The sequence below is a fragment of the Papilio machaon genome, chromosome 28 (assembly GCF_912999745.1).
Source record: "Papilio machaon chromosome 28, ilPapMach1.1, whole genome shotgun sequence".
In the NCBI taxonomy this organism is placed as follows: domain Eukaryota; kingdom Metazoa; phylum Arthropoda; class Insecta; order Lepidoptera; family Papilionidae; genus Papilio; species Papilio machaon.
Window position 1 is genome coordinate 3,133,338 of NC_060013.1, and position 14,639 is coordinate 3,147,976.

A 14,639-nucleotide genomic window follows, 5' to 3' on the forward strand; every position below is an offset into this window, starting at 1 on the left:
TCAGTTAATCGCAATAGACCACACACACAGTTTTTGAACTGACGACTTATACCAACTATGAGTTCGTGGCCGCTTGCCCTATACAGCCTGTACCGTACCTATTTCGAGTTCCGCATCTGAGCCGTGTATGATATTAGCGTATGCTCGCGTGATCGAATCCCATTGATTCGATATAATTATCGAATCGATCATATTCCATTGCATCGATTCACCAAAGTTTGGGATCTGTGATCGTTTTGTGAATCCTTAACCTGAACTGAAATTTGACAGCTAGGCAGTATGGTCAAAAGACTATAGCCTGCGCCATGGGCAAAAAAATGAAATTTGACAGATGTTTGACAGTTTTATTACAGGTTTGTTTGTTGATATTATTAGAAAAACGAAAAATATAACTTAAGTAGTAAATATTAAATAAAAAAAATGGAAAAAAGACATGGAACATGTCGTTTCTGCGTAGAAATAGGGGAACATCAAGATCTATTTACAGAATACTGGTCGAATGGTAACAAAGAAATTTACATGGATACAATAATGGATTGTTTCAACATTTACGTGAGTAAACAATATAATAAAATACATAAAATAATATCTACCATGTTATATACACAGCTAGTTACACTGCGACCTTTTGTTGCATAAATGAATTTAAATTATTTGGAATCATTCGTATAACTTCGTAAACTATTTTTATTTTCTTCCAGTTATCAACCGACACTTCACTGAGTACTCTGATCTGTTCGTCATGTGTACAACTGCTAAGAAACGCTAATAACTTTCGTACGATGATTGTAAAGTCGGAACAAAAACTTTTAAATTCAATTACTGACAAAGAAACTGTGTTCATAAATGGTAAATCTGGTATTTTACAATACTATAAAGTAACAAACGAGTAATTTACAGATTTCGTTAAAGTAGTTTAGTGACTCGCCCATAGACAATTGTAAAAAGTTAAAATGTAGCATATGCATTAACAACTAAGAATAACAGTTAGAAAGGGGATTAAAATCTGACCTCAGGGACCAATTTTTAGATCAGTTGTCCCTCAAGGTTTCATACAATATCTACTATAATGTTTTCTAAAAGAAATATTTGTGTTTAGTTCCAGCAAATTCCCATCAATTAGAAGATGTTGAGGACATAAAGACTGAGGACCTGATTGATGTGAAAGTGGAGAACGAGGGTGAGGAGTCTATGGACTTTGATTCTGAATATTTTGTAGACAACATTGAAGATGTTTGTGGTAAGAATTTGTTTATCTTCATAATATATAGTCAAAGGTACCTTTAATTTGTAAACACTTCTTTTTTTTTTCTCTTTTTTTTTTATAGGGACTTTGGTTCATATGAACATGTCAGTCCCATAGGAAACAACTTACAATATAATTACACATAAATTTACAAGAAAATAACAACAACAAAAAAAAAGAAAATAATGATAACAAGAAAAAGTATTTACAATTTTATAAGGCCTTCAACACCATGCTGCGGACTCCGTCTGCTAGGTCCGACAATGGTTGGGCCAAGGCACACAGAAGTTTGCCAACATTGAGTCTTGACAAATTGTGCTTTCTAAATAATTCTTTTCTCTCCTCCTCATTCAAGATACACTCAGTAAGCATGTGTTGCACATCTTGGATCATGGCGCAAGATTCACAGTTAGGTGATTGAATTATTTTCATCAGTAAAGCAAACTTGGTACACGGTATATGTCCAGAACGAAGGCGAAGAGTTAATAAACACTTCTTGAAATGGTTTAAGACAAACAAATGGCAGGTTTAAAACCTGAAACCATTTGATTGTATGTCCATACTTCTAACCTAACATATAAACCTTCGTACATCTATATATATAAAAGAAAGTGGTGTTAGTTACACTATTTATAACTCAAGATAGGTCGAACTGATTTAGCTGAAAATTGATGGGCAGGTAGCTTAGAACTAGGAGACGGACATAGGAACTTTTTTTATCTTGTGTGCATTTTTTATTCCGCGCGGACGAAGTCGCGGGTAAAAGCTAGTTTGTATAATATTAGTAAATAATTTCTATTTTATTTTTAGACATATCAACAAAAGATGATGCACCAGAGGAACCTTTAGACCCTGAAGCAGCTTTATTGGCCAGATTCCCAAGACGCAGTCTAAAACTACCCACAAGAGAATCATTGAAAATTGCATGCCCTGCATTCTTCAAACATCTTGAAATGTTGAAAGGTATGGTTACATTATAATAGAGCTGTGATAATCTGACAAACGTTATTCAGGGTAGTGGCAATCTATAAACTTTTTTGGATTATACAGTACTGCCTAAATCCACTATAGACCAGTTTTTATTTACTAAAGAATAATGTAATCTCTTTTTATTTTCTTCTATACAAACCTAGCTAAATATTTCACATCTAGTTTTTGCACGTGATTCCGTCCCTGCAGAATTTAAAAAAAAAAATAAGCCTATGTATTCTTCCAAACTATGTTCTACAACTATGCTAAATTTAATTTAGGTTCATTCTGGAAGTACATTCTAACAGGCATCCATACATCTCAACTTTCACATCTTATCTATCTATATATATAAAAGAAAGTCGTGTTAGTTACACTATTTATAACTCAAGAACGGCTGAATCGATTTGACTGAAAATTGGTGGGCAGGTAGCTTAGAACCAGGAAACGGACATAGGATAATTTTTACCCCGTTTTCTATTTTTTATTCCGCGCGGACGGAGTCGCGGGTAAAAGCTAGTTTATAATATTAGTAAGATTTGACTTTCTCAGTTTATGAACTGTCCGGAAATGTCAAGAGGGGGAATCCAAGTCCAAGACTAATAGGAGATGGTAATGGATCGAGGAATGTGGAGATTTTTATTATCAGAGACTAACATACCCTACAGATCACTGTATTACTGCGTCATTCGAGATATAAATGTTACGTCAGATTGAGAGATAAGATCTTACACTGTTTTTTTAACTGATTTCTAACTTTTTTTTTTAGATAAAATAGTATTACCGAGAATGATAGCAAAACTTCTTGAATCCGATGATCATCCACCACCAGTGAAGAAAAGAAAACTCTATATATCAGAGAAAATGGGTCATATATTAAACGCAGCTGTTTTATTAGAAAACAGTAATGCAACACCTTTCAAAAACAGAAATTGTTCCGGATACCCATGTTATTATTGTCGAAAACTATTCGAAAATTTGGACAAATTACGTGAACATTTGACACAACACAAGAAAAAAGAAATTAAAAAAATACTTTCTACTTATGGGGCGGAATATTTTGTGGTGTACGTTGATGTGACGGACTTAAAGTGTACAATATGTGATGAAAAAGTGTCAAATTTGAACGATTTAAAATCTCATTTAATTAAAGTGCATAAAAAAAACTATTACAGTGAATATACAGACCGTGTTATTCCGTTCAAATTATCACCAAACAATATATTCGAGTGTCAAGTTTGTGGTTTCAATTTTGAGACCTTCGGTTCAATAGAACGGCACATGAACATACATTATAGGAATTATGTATGTGAAGAGTGCGGTTCCGGCTTTATAACTAAATATAGATTAAGAGTTCATACAAAATCTTTACATGAAGCTGGAAACTATCCTTGCGATATATGTAAAAAAGTTTACACAACAGCACAGAAGCAGAAAAACCATGTTGCAGCTGTTCATATGAATTTAAAAAGATTCAAATGTCCAAAATGTCCGGAAAGGTTCTCCGAATACTTTAAAAGGCATAAGCATTTGGTTGAAACACACGGTATGACACCTTTGAAGTACAAATGCAACGTTTGTGACAAATCTTTTGACAGAAGGTATTCATTATCACGTCATTTGAAGAGAGACCATTTGGAAGAACGGGATTTTCATTGTGACATATGTCCTTATACTTGTTTTACGAATAACGAATTAAGAGTTCACATGATAAAGCATAACGGTGAAAGAATATATGAATGTACGGTTTGTAAAAAGTCTTATGCGAGGAAAAAGACTTTGAAAGAACATATGAGGATACATAATAATGATAGAAGGTTCGCTTGTGCTGTTTGCGGACAGGCTTTTGTACAAAAGTGTAGTTTGAAAGGACATATAAAGACACACCATTTAGAATATAGTATGCAATGATAGCACTGGATTGGCTCACTGGCGCCAGTTAGTGTTTAAATTATAACAGTTGTGTGCTAGTGTTTATTTGAGCGCTACTGGCTTATTGTACTGGTATAAATGTAGCATGTCGAATGTTGTGTAGGTTTAAATGTATTTAACTATATTAAACTAACATATAATACAAAAAAATGGGTAGAATGCTTGGAAATAAACAACTTTTTCTTTGTTCCGATTTAAATGCATCTGTTGATGTACTGATAGTTAATTCTATAGTCGAATAAGGATATTTAAACAGGTGAAGAAGTAGTTACTATCGCAGTTAGTTCTGTCATATATAAAACCTACTTATACATAAAATAAAAAATGACGACAGCTACTGTAAAAAATCTTGTGACAGTTTTTTTGACATTGACAGGAAGCATTAAAATCAGCGTATTATTCGTACTTACACATTATAGATATTTTGTAAGTTATGTTATATTTTTTGCACAATAAACGGGTTAAAGGACAATGTCTTTTATTTCTTAATACAGTATTATAAAATAGAGCAGAGGACATAAGATTCTAGTTCAGATAAGCTTTAACATTATTTTTAATTTCATTGAATTTAAAAAAAAAAACACTTAATAGCGCCATCTATCGCTTATTTAATACAACAAGATTCTTTTCTTTACGATAGATGTCGCTTGTAATATTTTATAAATTCAAAGTCGCGATGTTGAAAATCTTTCACAGGCAATGAGGTTCGCGGGCTGCCGATTCGAAATCATACTTACCTGGCGTAGGGGCTACCGTGATCACGAAGGCGGTTCCCCCAGGGCGAGGCCCCTCCATTGCACTGCGGTTGGGTTGACCCCTGCGATTATCCCTAATGCGGATAACTCGGACGCGTAATTTTTGGTAGTGGGGACTGCGTACGCGCCGTCCCCCATAAAAACTTAGTAATTATTGAGAGAAAAGCAGAAAATGATTGATTCTTTTCATGCATAAATGTGTTTTGTTAACTCTTTACAATAAACCTAAAGATGTTTCTTGTGATCTCGTCTTCGTCTGTTTTAAAAATAGATATCTAGAACAGAGCTCTGGAAACTTAAATAGATTTATGGCAAAATATATTGTGATCTCTGTTTTGTCAAAGATAATGGAAGCCACGGTTAGAATTCGACTGCAGTGATATCTTACTAATATTATACATGCAAATGTTTAGATGGATGGATGAATGTTTGAAGGTCTTCCAACATCCATCCATCTTCGGAATGACTCCATAGACTTGATGAAATTTGGCAAAGATGTAGAACATAGTCTAGATAGACATAGGCTCACTTAAGTTTTTTTTTTAATTCCGCGCAAACAGAGTCGTGGACAACAGCTAGTTTTGTCTTTATTGAAAATGGGAATTTGTAGGATAACAATGTATTAAAACAAGTGTACTTCAATGGAGTTCCACTGTAATCTACAAAGCAAAACAAAGTTAGGTAGGTAGAAGTCCTAAGTGCTTTGCATTCACACTGCATGAGTAACACAACAAAGAAACAAATTGCACTTGCAGGTCCTTAGTTATTGAAACATTGAATCTGCATTGCATTTGGTCTAAACCAATTTTCTAATGTTCTCAAATATCTGCAGTAAGTGTATACCAACAATTGTCAATTGAAATAAACAAGGCATTAGAAGACATGTGTTATTGACATCCTTTGCTCCCTCTCAAATAATCATTATACATATCAAAATTAAATGAAAAACAAATATTATATCACATTTTTATTAAAAAAAAAATTGCTATAATTAAGTTCAATTCAGCTAGAGTTAGTGAGGAATTTAAATTAATATGATACTTTTGGAAATTAATCACAAACCAAGAAATAAAAAAAATTACAGCTAATTTTAACAATATTATAGTTTTTCCAGTAAATCCATGTATGCACCTTTAATTAAATCTTCATTTTTAACACCTAGTTTATTCTGCAAGTCTTTAGCAATTGCCTCTCCTTCCTCTATGGTCTGTTCTGCTTCTAAAACTACTTCCAATTCCATAAAATTTCCCAGATCTTGAACATTATCTATATGTATTCTTGTTTGTCCAACTAAATATAGTTTACTGAAAAATAAAATAATGTGCAGTTGAAAAACAGTAGAGTACTTAAACTTACTTCACACATCTTGTGATTCAATTACATAATAAATTTATTTTGTATGAATGAACAAACTTTTTTAACATATTAACTAAACAATTGTTTTCAAATTTCAAACTTTCATATTTCAAATATTCATTTGAAAGAGTACAGCATTTCACTTTTTTTAATTTACTATTAAACAAATAATAATTTGATGAAATTTACTTACCGTTCTTTAATAACACGACCGCGTATCCCGAGACATTTCTGCAAAATGTTATCCAATTCTTCAGCTTTTTTATTCTCATCCGCTGAAAACTCCAATAGATCGTAGTTACTTAGTTTTGGACCTCCTTCATCATCTCTACTGTATCTAACCAGAACTGCGGAAGAGTCAGGAAATCTCCTTAATTTGAGACGACCGTCGTTAACTTTGTAAAAAACATCATCTTGTTTTATAACAACACAAGGACCTCCGCTTAATTCTTCGGCTTTTTTACAAATCTCTTCTACGTTTTGTACTTTCGCTTTAATTTCAATATTTCGCATTGTAATTACTAAAAATTTAACCAAAGAGCATATAAAAGGTTGGTTTAACGAAATTATACTTAATGCTTATATTGCTTTTATATTAGGCGGGTAAAAAGTTAAAAAGACATGTTGCAAAGTAGTGTAGTGTTGTAACTATAGTGATGTTCGTATCTGATGTATTTGATATTTAAATCGGTATTTTGTAATTTTTATTTTACTGTAATATTTGTTTATTGAGATTCATAATTATCTCAGTGAAAGATGAGATGAAATAAAAAAATTTATTTAAAATCGATATAATTAAATCGATTTGACTAACTTTGCCTGTTTCGTCCTTTACAAATTTTGTTATCTAACCATCTGTCATTTTAATTTATTATGAAAAAAAAACAAAACATTGATTGTGTACTGATTACTACTAATCTACTGGATCTTAAATTAACTTTTTCAACAGTTTTTAAATGAAAATGAATTTAGATTACACAAACACGTGTATTTCGCAGCCTAATATATGCCGATGCTGTCTTGCGGCCAGTGGAACTTGCGGCATGACAATTCCTTATTTTTCTGATACTGGAGTTAAAGAAATTTATCTTGATAAGTTACAAGAAACGTTTGGAATTTCAGTAAGTATACATCTACATAGTCCTTAATTGTTTGTAGCCAAAATCTTAATGCATTTTTCTTTCTTTCTTTTAATTACCTAAAACAATCTTTTCAAATATGTACTGTGAAAGCTTTGATAGAAAGCCTTACATAGATATTACGACTCAAAGTACAGCTAATTGAGTTAAATAGATAATGACAGTGTTAGTAAGTTCATAGCATGAATTCTCAAGTTAATGCGAGACTCGGGCAGAGAACTGATATGCGAGGTATGCATCACCCAGCTGAGACTGGCCAGCAGTTTCAAGAAGCAGGTATTGGATGCTGAGAGGCAGTTTAATCTCTACCTAAGTAAAACAGGTACATTGAAATATTTATATGTGTACCTTTCTATCATAGACTCTTAAATACCTAACCCGGAGCTAGTGTTGCCAGGCGTCCGGATAAAGTTGGATATAGGTAGGCTTTTTGACTGCGTGTCGGGCCAAAATAAACGGTTGTCCGGCTTTTGTTAGGCCTTTTACATTTCCCAAACAAGAGTGTACCTATTAATACTGAGACAAAATCCTAAATAATATAGTGTGTCAGACCTTTCTACCCAAATGTCGGGCCAAACTGGCTGGACTGTCTGGCTAGTAGGTTTGGCGACCTGGCAACCCTACCCGGAGCAGAAAGGTGAGGCCTAAGTTACCTCCAGAAGCCTTGTGAGTTACAATACAAAATATTTGGAAAACTCTATTAGATGTCAAACTTAAACTTATATGAAATACTCCAACTATAGGTTGTAAATCTATAATAAACACATTTGAAACTAAGTATACTATATCCAGGTACATAGTTTTGGAACGAAGTTCCTTATCGCGCGTGGTGAAAGGGGGCTAGACGGAAAAAATTCTTACGAAAAGTTGTCACAACACTTTTTGCTTTAGTAAGCTATTGTAAGGTGTGCGGCGTCGCATGTTTCTCTCTCTCTCTCTCTCTCTCTCTTATAGAAACAAGCCAGATATTTTTATTTCTATTTCGCATTGAACAGTGTGGTGTCGCGACTTAAAAAAAAAAAAAAATAATTTTAAATTCCTTCACTAATTAATCGAAAGGAACTTCGTTCCATTCGGGTGTCCCTTGACACCTCTCAAGTTTTATTTATTAATGTCTTTCTTCATTCACTTCTTAGTCTTGTTTTCAGATGAAATTATAAAAAATAAGCCAACAATAAAAGAAAAAGAGATAAAGAAAGATGTGGATTCCAACAAAACAGGTTAGCAGTTTAAAATTTTTGAGTACAATTGAACTTGAATAAGCGAGTCATTGTCTGGTCCTGTAGTAGAAAAAATATCCTACTTATACCTTAGACCAGGGATTCCCAAAGGAGTCAATATCGACCCCCTGGCGTTGGAATTGAACTTAAAGCATTGCTAATTCTCACTCTGTCTTCTATTGACCTAAGTCAGAATAAAAAATAATAATAATAACAATAATTTATCTTAAAAGTAGATAATTTAGCCATGTGGAGGTCTGTGGAAACAGTTCATTTTGGAAAAGAGGGTCACTTGTCCAAAATAGTTTGGGAATCCCTGCCTTAGACTCTTACTTATCCAGGTTCGACTGTAGTTTCATGTGCTAATATATTTGTTAATTTTTATTCTTACCATGAGTTACCCCTTGTGTAATAACTATATAAAAATATTGTTTTTTTTACGACAATGATGGCAAAATCAATTTTTTTTCGGTGTTTTTTATTGTCTGTGCATGTCATTTATATTTATCACATTTTATTTACGTTACCTGTTATTAATAGCATTTAGAAATTATCCAGTCTTGTCCTTTACAGAAACCACAAAATCTGAAAACTGCAAAACAAAATCACCTATACAAAATACTGAACCATATTCCAAAATGAATGACATAAGAAAAAGAGTTAAAAAGAAAAGTAGAGTATTCAAGACATTTGTGGAAAGTGAGAATGGAGAAATTACAGATCCTGGATACAACTCTGATATTCCTATATCTGAATTAGTAAAAATTACTCCACAAGAAAAAATAGTTGATGATGTTGCAAGTTCTGAAAAGGCTGTAAAGAATAACAAAAATAATGATAACATTGATGGTAAATATAGTTAACTAGCTTTTACCCGCGACTCCGTCAGCGCGGAATAAAAAAAAATGCACACAAGATAAAAAAGTTCCTATGTCCGTCTCCTAGTTCTAAGCTACTTCCCCATCAATTTTCAACTAAATCAGTTCGACCTATCTTGAGTTATAAATAGTGTAACTAACACCACTTTCTTTTATATATATAGATTAATACTACATTTAAAACTAATTGCCTAAATTAAATTGAGATATGAGTTTCGTGTATAACAGCCATTATGCTGTGTCATTTTTTTAGTACCTTTTGCCTGGTACTTCATGTCAACAGAATTAAAAACTTGTTATATAACCTATGTGTTCTTCCAAACTACTACTAAATCTATAACCAAACTTCATCCAGATCTAGGCACTCATTTTGTAGATACCTTCTAACAAACATCCATCCATCCAATTCACATTTTTAATTTTATAGTATGTTTTTTTTTTAATTTTTATGATATGTAATAGATAAATCAAAAAGATTTAGCAAAGAATGTACAGTTTGGTGATAATTTATCGGTTTTCAATCTTCAATTAATATTATAAATGCAAATGTTTAGATGTATGTTTGTTTGAAGGCATCTCCGGAACAACTCAACGGATTTTGATGAAATTTGCCACAGATGTAGAACATAGATTGAAAGAAAACATAGGCTACTTATTTTTTTAAATTCCGCGCTGATGTTTATAAAGTACATGAAGGTAGATAGAAACTAATTTATTTATCTTTTTTTTCAGTATATAAATTGAAAAATAAAAAGATATCAGAACGAAAACGCATCATTTTAACATGTGGCATTATATTAAAAGATACAACTGCTTGCCCGTTCAGACATCACAAGAGCTGGTTCCAATGTTTCTTCTGTCTTCAAGACTTTATGGATATAAATACATTAAAAAAGCACACATTTGACAACCATAAAGATATTGATATGGAATTAAAAAAAATAAAATGCTTCCCAAGGTCACTACAAATTGACATATCCAAACTCCAATGCCGCCATTGTTGTCTGACATTGACAGATGTCAATTCTATGCGACGCCATCTTGTCGAAGTGCATAATAAATTTATTTATACGGAATACGTAGTTGACTACAAAGTAGATTCAAGTCCGTACACATGTCATATATGTAATCGTGAATTTCACGTTTTCAGAACATTAACAACACATTTAAACGAACATTATCCAAATTATATATGCGATGTTTGTGGTAAAACATTTTTAAATACAAAACGTCTTAAAGTACATAAACGCATACACGAAAATGGTATTTATCCTTGCAAAGAATGCGGTAAAGTTTTAAAAACTAAAATATCTATATTAAATCATATGGAAAGTCATTCTAAACGTATAATAAAATGTCAAATATGTTACAAACCGATGAAACATTATAATGCAAGAATAAAACATATGTCCGAAGAACACAATATAATTAATAACTTCAAATGTCATATATGTAATCGGGAATATAAAATAAAGCATTATTTAACTACACATATAAGACAGACACATGGACATAAAAATAAAAAATGTACGGAATGTGATATGGCATTTATAACAAATCACGGTTTGAAAAAACACATGTTGAAACATACGGGTGAGAAACCGTACATTTGTACTGTTTGTTGCAAATCTTATGCAAGAAGTTATACGCTGAAGGAACATATGCGAGCACATAACTCTGATAAACAGATATGTACGTAACATGTTCAACAAATACGAGGTCTAAAAGACCCCGTGTTATTTTACAGGGTTTTAAGAGCCTCGTAATTTATTTTACGAGGCTTTTAAGACCCTGTAATTATGGATTTGATAATTTACATATATTTCATAATAAATATTTTTATTATATTTGATGTTTTATTCGTACTATGACCAAATTATATGGTTTTAGACCTTATGTAGTTGATAGGGTTGTCACCCAACATACATAATTATAATTTTTATTTAGTTCGACTTTTATATTCTTGTCAGGTAAAAATAAATACGTAATCTATGGATATCTCTTTTATTTCTTAATTTCTATACTTAAGGTTGTCACACAATTTCCAGGGTTGTCACAACATTTTTCATTTAATATTATCTCAAAATATTGCATTTAGGGTTGTCACTTTTTAAAAATAGGGTTGTCACATACCATCATACAAAGTATTTAGTGTTGCCACTTTATTCTGAATCGCTGGAATCAGTTTGTGGAGCATCATCCACGTCTACAGTAAACTTGTACTCCTGATCAGCGCCAAGATATGAGTCTGACATGAAGTATAACGTATAAGTATGTCTGCCGGGTGCTCCGCTCACAAAGTCCAGACGCAGCCGGGCGGAGCGCCCTAGCGAGACACGTTTGATGGACAGCAAGCTATTACTTTTAGGCTCTCCGATGACAACCCACCAACCTTCTTCACGTTTCTGTAAATATATAAGATAAAAACATCTGTTTATTTGTTTTTAATGATTTGAGCGAGTATATTTGTAGAAAAATCTTACAAAAAATTATGAAAATCCTCAAGATTATCTATATCTATACCAATTTAATAAAAGAAGAAAGATTTGTATCTTATATATAAAATTCTCGTGTGACGGGGTTCGAACTTGAACTCCTCCGAAGCGGCTTGATCGATTCTCATGAAATTTTGTGAGCATATTCAGTAGGTCTGAGAATCGGACAACATCTATTTTCATAACCCCCCCCCCCCATTTAGTTTTTTTTTAACTGCGCGCGGACGGAGTCGCGGGCGACAGCTAGTTTTTCTATAAATTAATCTTACTAATATTATAAATGCGAAAGTTTGGATGGATGTATGTTGAAAGTAATCTCCAGAACGGCTCAACAGATCTTAATGTAATTTGTCACATATAGAACATAGTCTGGAAGAACACATAGACTACTAATAAAGTTAATTTATTATTTCCGGACGGAGTCGTAGGCAACAGCTAATAATATAATTAACTCAAAATTACTGGACCGATTTAATGATTTTTTATGCCTTTAAATAGTTACACTAATCACTGATTGAAGGCTATATTTAATACTAGAATTTTCTAATAAGCCCAGATTATATCTTGGGAAAAAGATAGTATATAAAAAAAACTGTAGATTTCACTGCTTAAAAAGAAATATGACAGTATTGGGGAAAAAAAGTTTTAATTTTTATAAAAAACTAGCTGTCGCCCGCGACTCCGTCCGCGCGCAGTTAAAAAAAAAATGAAAAATAGATTTTGTCCGATTCTCAGACCTACTGAATATGCTCACAAAATTTCATGAGAATCGGTCAAGCCGTTTCTGAGTACGGGAACGAAAACTGTGACACGAAAATTTTATATATATATAAAAAATTAAATGAATAAAAAAACTAGTCTTTTACAAACCTGCGGGAAGAATGGTGCAATAACAGGTCCTACAATCTCGTCTTCTCTCTCCAGCGACACTTCAACAACTATCGGCTTGCCTACGCGTAGACGACGTTCGTTCTTTACCTAAAAAACAAATTTAATGTTGGTTTCTGAGAACACAAATCTCTTTATAAAACATATTTGTCATCTCTGTGCTTTACAAAACAGAAAAAAACAATATAAACGTGGATTTAAGTCTTAGAAACACAGTGTTATACTACAGATATTAAATTTTAAGGATGTTATAAAATGGTCTAGAGTTTAGACAAATTTCATTACCAAGTATCAAAATACTAAAGACTGATAATATTAAAATTATATGAAAATAAAATAATTCAGATTAATTTCTGTTTCTTAGCTATTTAAGTTGTCATATTGTTAAAAGTATAGAATAATTTACAATTTTTCAAAGTAATTTGCAATTTCCGGAAAAGCTAGAAACAAATAATTACTTTTTGCAATTACTTTTTAAAGTCCAATCAATAATAAAGAAAATAAAAAAGGAAATATTATAAAGAGAAAAGATTTGTTTGTTTGTTTGCATTGAATATGCTTTGAAATTACTGAACAGATTTAAAAAATTCTTTCACTGTTAAGAAGCTACACTTTCCAAATTCCACACGAACAAAGTTAAGAGCGAAAACCAGTTAATTATAAAGTTAAATAACACAGTATTTAATATGTTCATCATCTCTAGCTCTCACTGAGTGGCTCGGAGTCTATCCTAAGTTAGATGTGACTATGTCATAGTCAACTATAGCTCAGTGCGAGTTGACTTCACACATATCATTGAATTTCTTCTCAGATATGTGCAGCATCACGATGTTTTCCTTCACAGTAAGATGGTCACATAAATGTACATACGTATATAAATTGTATATAGAAAAAACACATTGGTACATGTCGGGATTTGAACCCAGGACCTGCCGATTGCAAGTCAAGTACTTAACCCCTGAACCACCGACTCTCAATTAACCTAAATATATTACCTCATAAGTAAGTTCAACATTAGGATATCGGTTACAGAATCTTGCTACATCTGCCATCTCAGTCGGGGAGAGCTGCAACAACTTGGCTCTAGCGTTGTCTTCTAATTCCATCACATCAAAGACAGTCTCCACACCCTGGAATTAGACCAAAATTAGTTGGTAATATATTTAATAATTAAATAAAAAAAACAATAGTTTATATTTTATACATTTTAGTTTTTTCCCTTCCCATCTTTTTATTATTAGGAAAGGATAAAAAGGGGAAGTTGATATGGCGGAAGAGGGGACGAATAGGAAGGAGAAATATGAAGGATGGTCCACGCATCTCCATTAGCGAGGTTATGGGCAACAGGCGCATCGCTATTTGGGCGAATTCAGGTGGCCATTTTCGAATTTAGGACAGTGGGGGGTCTGACTTAAGTTAGTTCTCCCCACAGTAACTATTTCTGAAGATATACCTTTTCTGAGCATCTCTGCACCATCTCCTGAGTGAAGTGAGGCAGTTGACGTAAATATGAGTCCTTTGCCCACATCGCTTGTGTCACCATCTGGGCCAGCTCCATGGCGGCAACACCTGGTGACAACCATCCGCTACTGGACACCACGTCCACGCACGCTTGGATGAGACGGATCGCCTGAAATATATCAAGTCAGTTTATAATAAGACTAGTCTAGTCTTACTAATATTATAAATGTGAATGTTTAGATGGATGTTTGTTTGAAGATATCTCCGGAACAGCTCAATATATCTTGATGAAATTTGTCA

The 14,639-nt window shown here is 32.9% G+C and overlaps 4 protein-coding genes and 1 non-coding gene across 5 annotated transcripts in view; 3 read left to right on the top strand and 2 right to left on the bottom strand.

The window, feature by feature from the left end:
- The first annotated feature begins 364 nt into the window (after positions 1-364).
- Positions 365-4,373, top strand: LOC106708138 (zinc finger protein 320). Its single transcript, XM_014499604.2, has 5 exons — positions 365-552; positions 702-849; positions 1,100-1,240; positions 2,057-2,209; positions 2,985-4,373. The coding sequence occupies exons 1-5, from the start codon at positions 421-423 to the stop codon at positions 4,124-4,126; spliced, it is 1,716 nt and encodes a 571-aa protein (XP_014355090.2). The 5' UTR covers positions 365-420; the 3' UTR covers positions 4,127-4,373.
- A 503-nt stretch (positions 4,374-4,876) lies between these two features.
- On the top strand, positions 4,877-5,038 carry LOC123722691. The gene has a single exon (XR_006756545.1). It is a non-coding gene; the product is annotated as a U1 spliceosomal RNA (small nuclear RNA).
- Positions 5,039-5,987: 949 nt separating this feature from the next.
- Positions 5,988-6,863, bottom strand: LOC106708140. Its single transcript, XM_014499616.2, has 2 exons — positions 6,452-6,863; positions 5,988-6,206 (listed from the first exon to the last, which is right to left on the bottom strand). The coding sequence occupies exons 1-2, from the start codon at positions 6,769-6,771 to the stop codon at positions 6,002-6,004; spliced, it is 525 nt and encodes a 174-aa protein (XP_014355102.2). The 5' UTR covers positions 6,772-6,863; the 3' UTR covers positions 5,988-6,001.
- A 537-nt stretch (positions 6,864-7,400) lies between these two features.
- Positions 7,401-11,215, top strand: LOC106708139 (zinc finger protein 568). Its single transcript, XM_045684877.1, has 4 exons — positions 7,401-7,763; positions 8,491-8,617; positions 9,191-9,466; positions 10,228-11,215. The coding sequence occupies exons 1-4, from the start codon at positions 7,596-7,598 to the stop codon at positions 11,193-11,195; spliced, it is 1,539 nt and encodes a 512-aa protein (XP_045540833.1). The 5' UTR covers positions 7,401-7,595; the 3' UTR covers positions 11,196-11,215.
- Positions 11,216-11,536: 321 nt separating this feature from the next.
- LOC106709639 (putative U5 small nuclear ribonucleoprotein 200 kDa helicase) overlaps positions 11,537-14,639 on the bottom strand; it is a 34,298-nt gene continuing 31,195 nt past the window's right edge. The window contains exons 38-41 of the mRNA XM_045685156.1: positions 14,332-14,508; positions 13,874-14,008; positions 12,861-12,968; positions 11,537-11,900 (exon numbers count right to left, since the gene is read on the bottom strand). Of these exons, the coding sequence (XP_045541112.1) occupies positions 11,658-11,900; positions 12,861-12,968; positions 13,874-14,008; positions 14,332-14,508 (663 nt within the window). The 3' untranslated portion in view covers positions 11,537-11,657. The remainder of the gene's footprint in view (positions 11,901-12,860; positions 12,969-13,873; positions 14,009-14,331; positions 14,509-14,639) is intronic.

Excerpts from the sequence above, each read along its gene's own strand:
- LOC106708138 (XM_014499604.2), top strand. The coding sequence starts at position 421 with ATGGAAAAAAGACATGGAACATGTCGTTTCTGCGTAGAAATAGGGGAA. Across the intron at positions 553-701 it reads TGGATTGTTTCAACATTTAC|TTATCAACCGACACTTCACT; the intron begins GTGAGTAAACAA and ends ATTTTCTTCCAG. Across the intron at positions 1,241-2,056 it reads CAACATTGAAGATGTTTGTG|ACATATCAACAAAAGATGAT; the intron begins GTAAGAATTTGT and ends TTTTATTTTTAG.
- LOC106708139 (XM_045684877.1), top strand. The coding sequence starts at position 7,596 with ATGCGAGACTCGGGCAGAGAACTGATATGCGAGGTATGCATCACCCAG. Across the intron at positions 7,764-8,490 it reads ACCTTTCTATCATAGACTCT|CTCAAGTTTTATTTATTAAT; the intron begins TAAATACCTAAC and ends CCCTTGACACCT. Across the intron at positions 8,618-9,190 it reads TGTGGATTCCAACAAAACAG|AAACCACAAAATCTGAAAAC; the intron begins GTTAGCAGTTTA and ends TGTCCTTTACAG.
- LOC106708140 (XM_014499616.2), bottom strand. The coding sequence starts at position 6,771 with ATGCGAAATATTGAAATTAAAGCGAAAGTACAAAACGTAGAAGAGATT. Across the intron at positions 6,207-6,451 it reads GGTCGTGTTATTAAAGAACG|TAAACTATATTTAGTTGGAC; the intron begins GTAAGTAAATTT and ends TTTATTTTTCAG.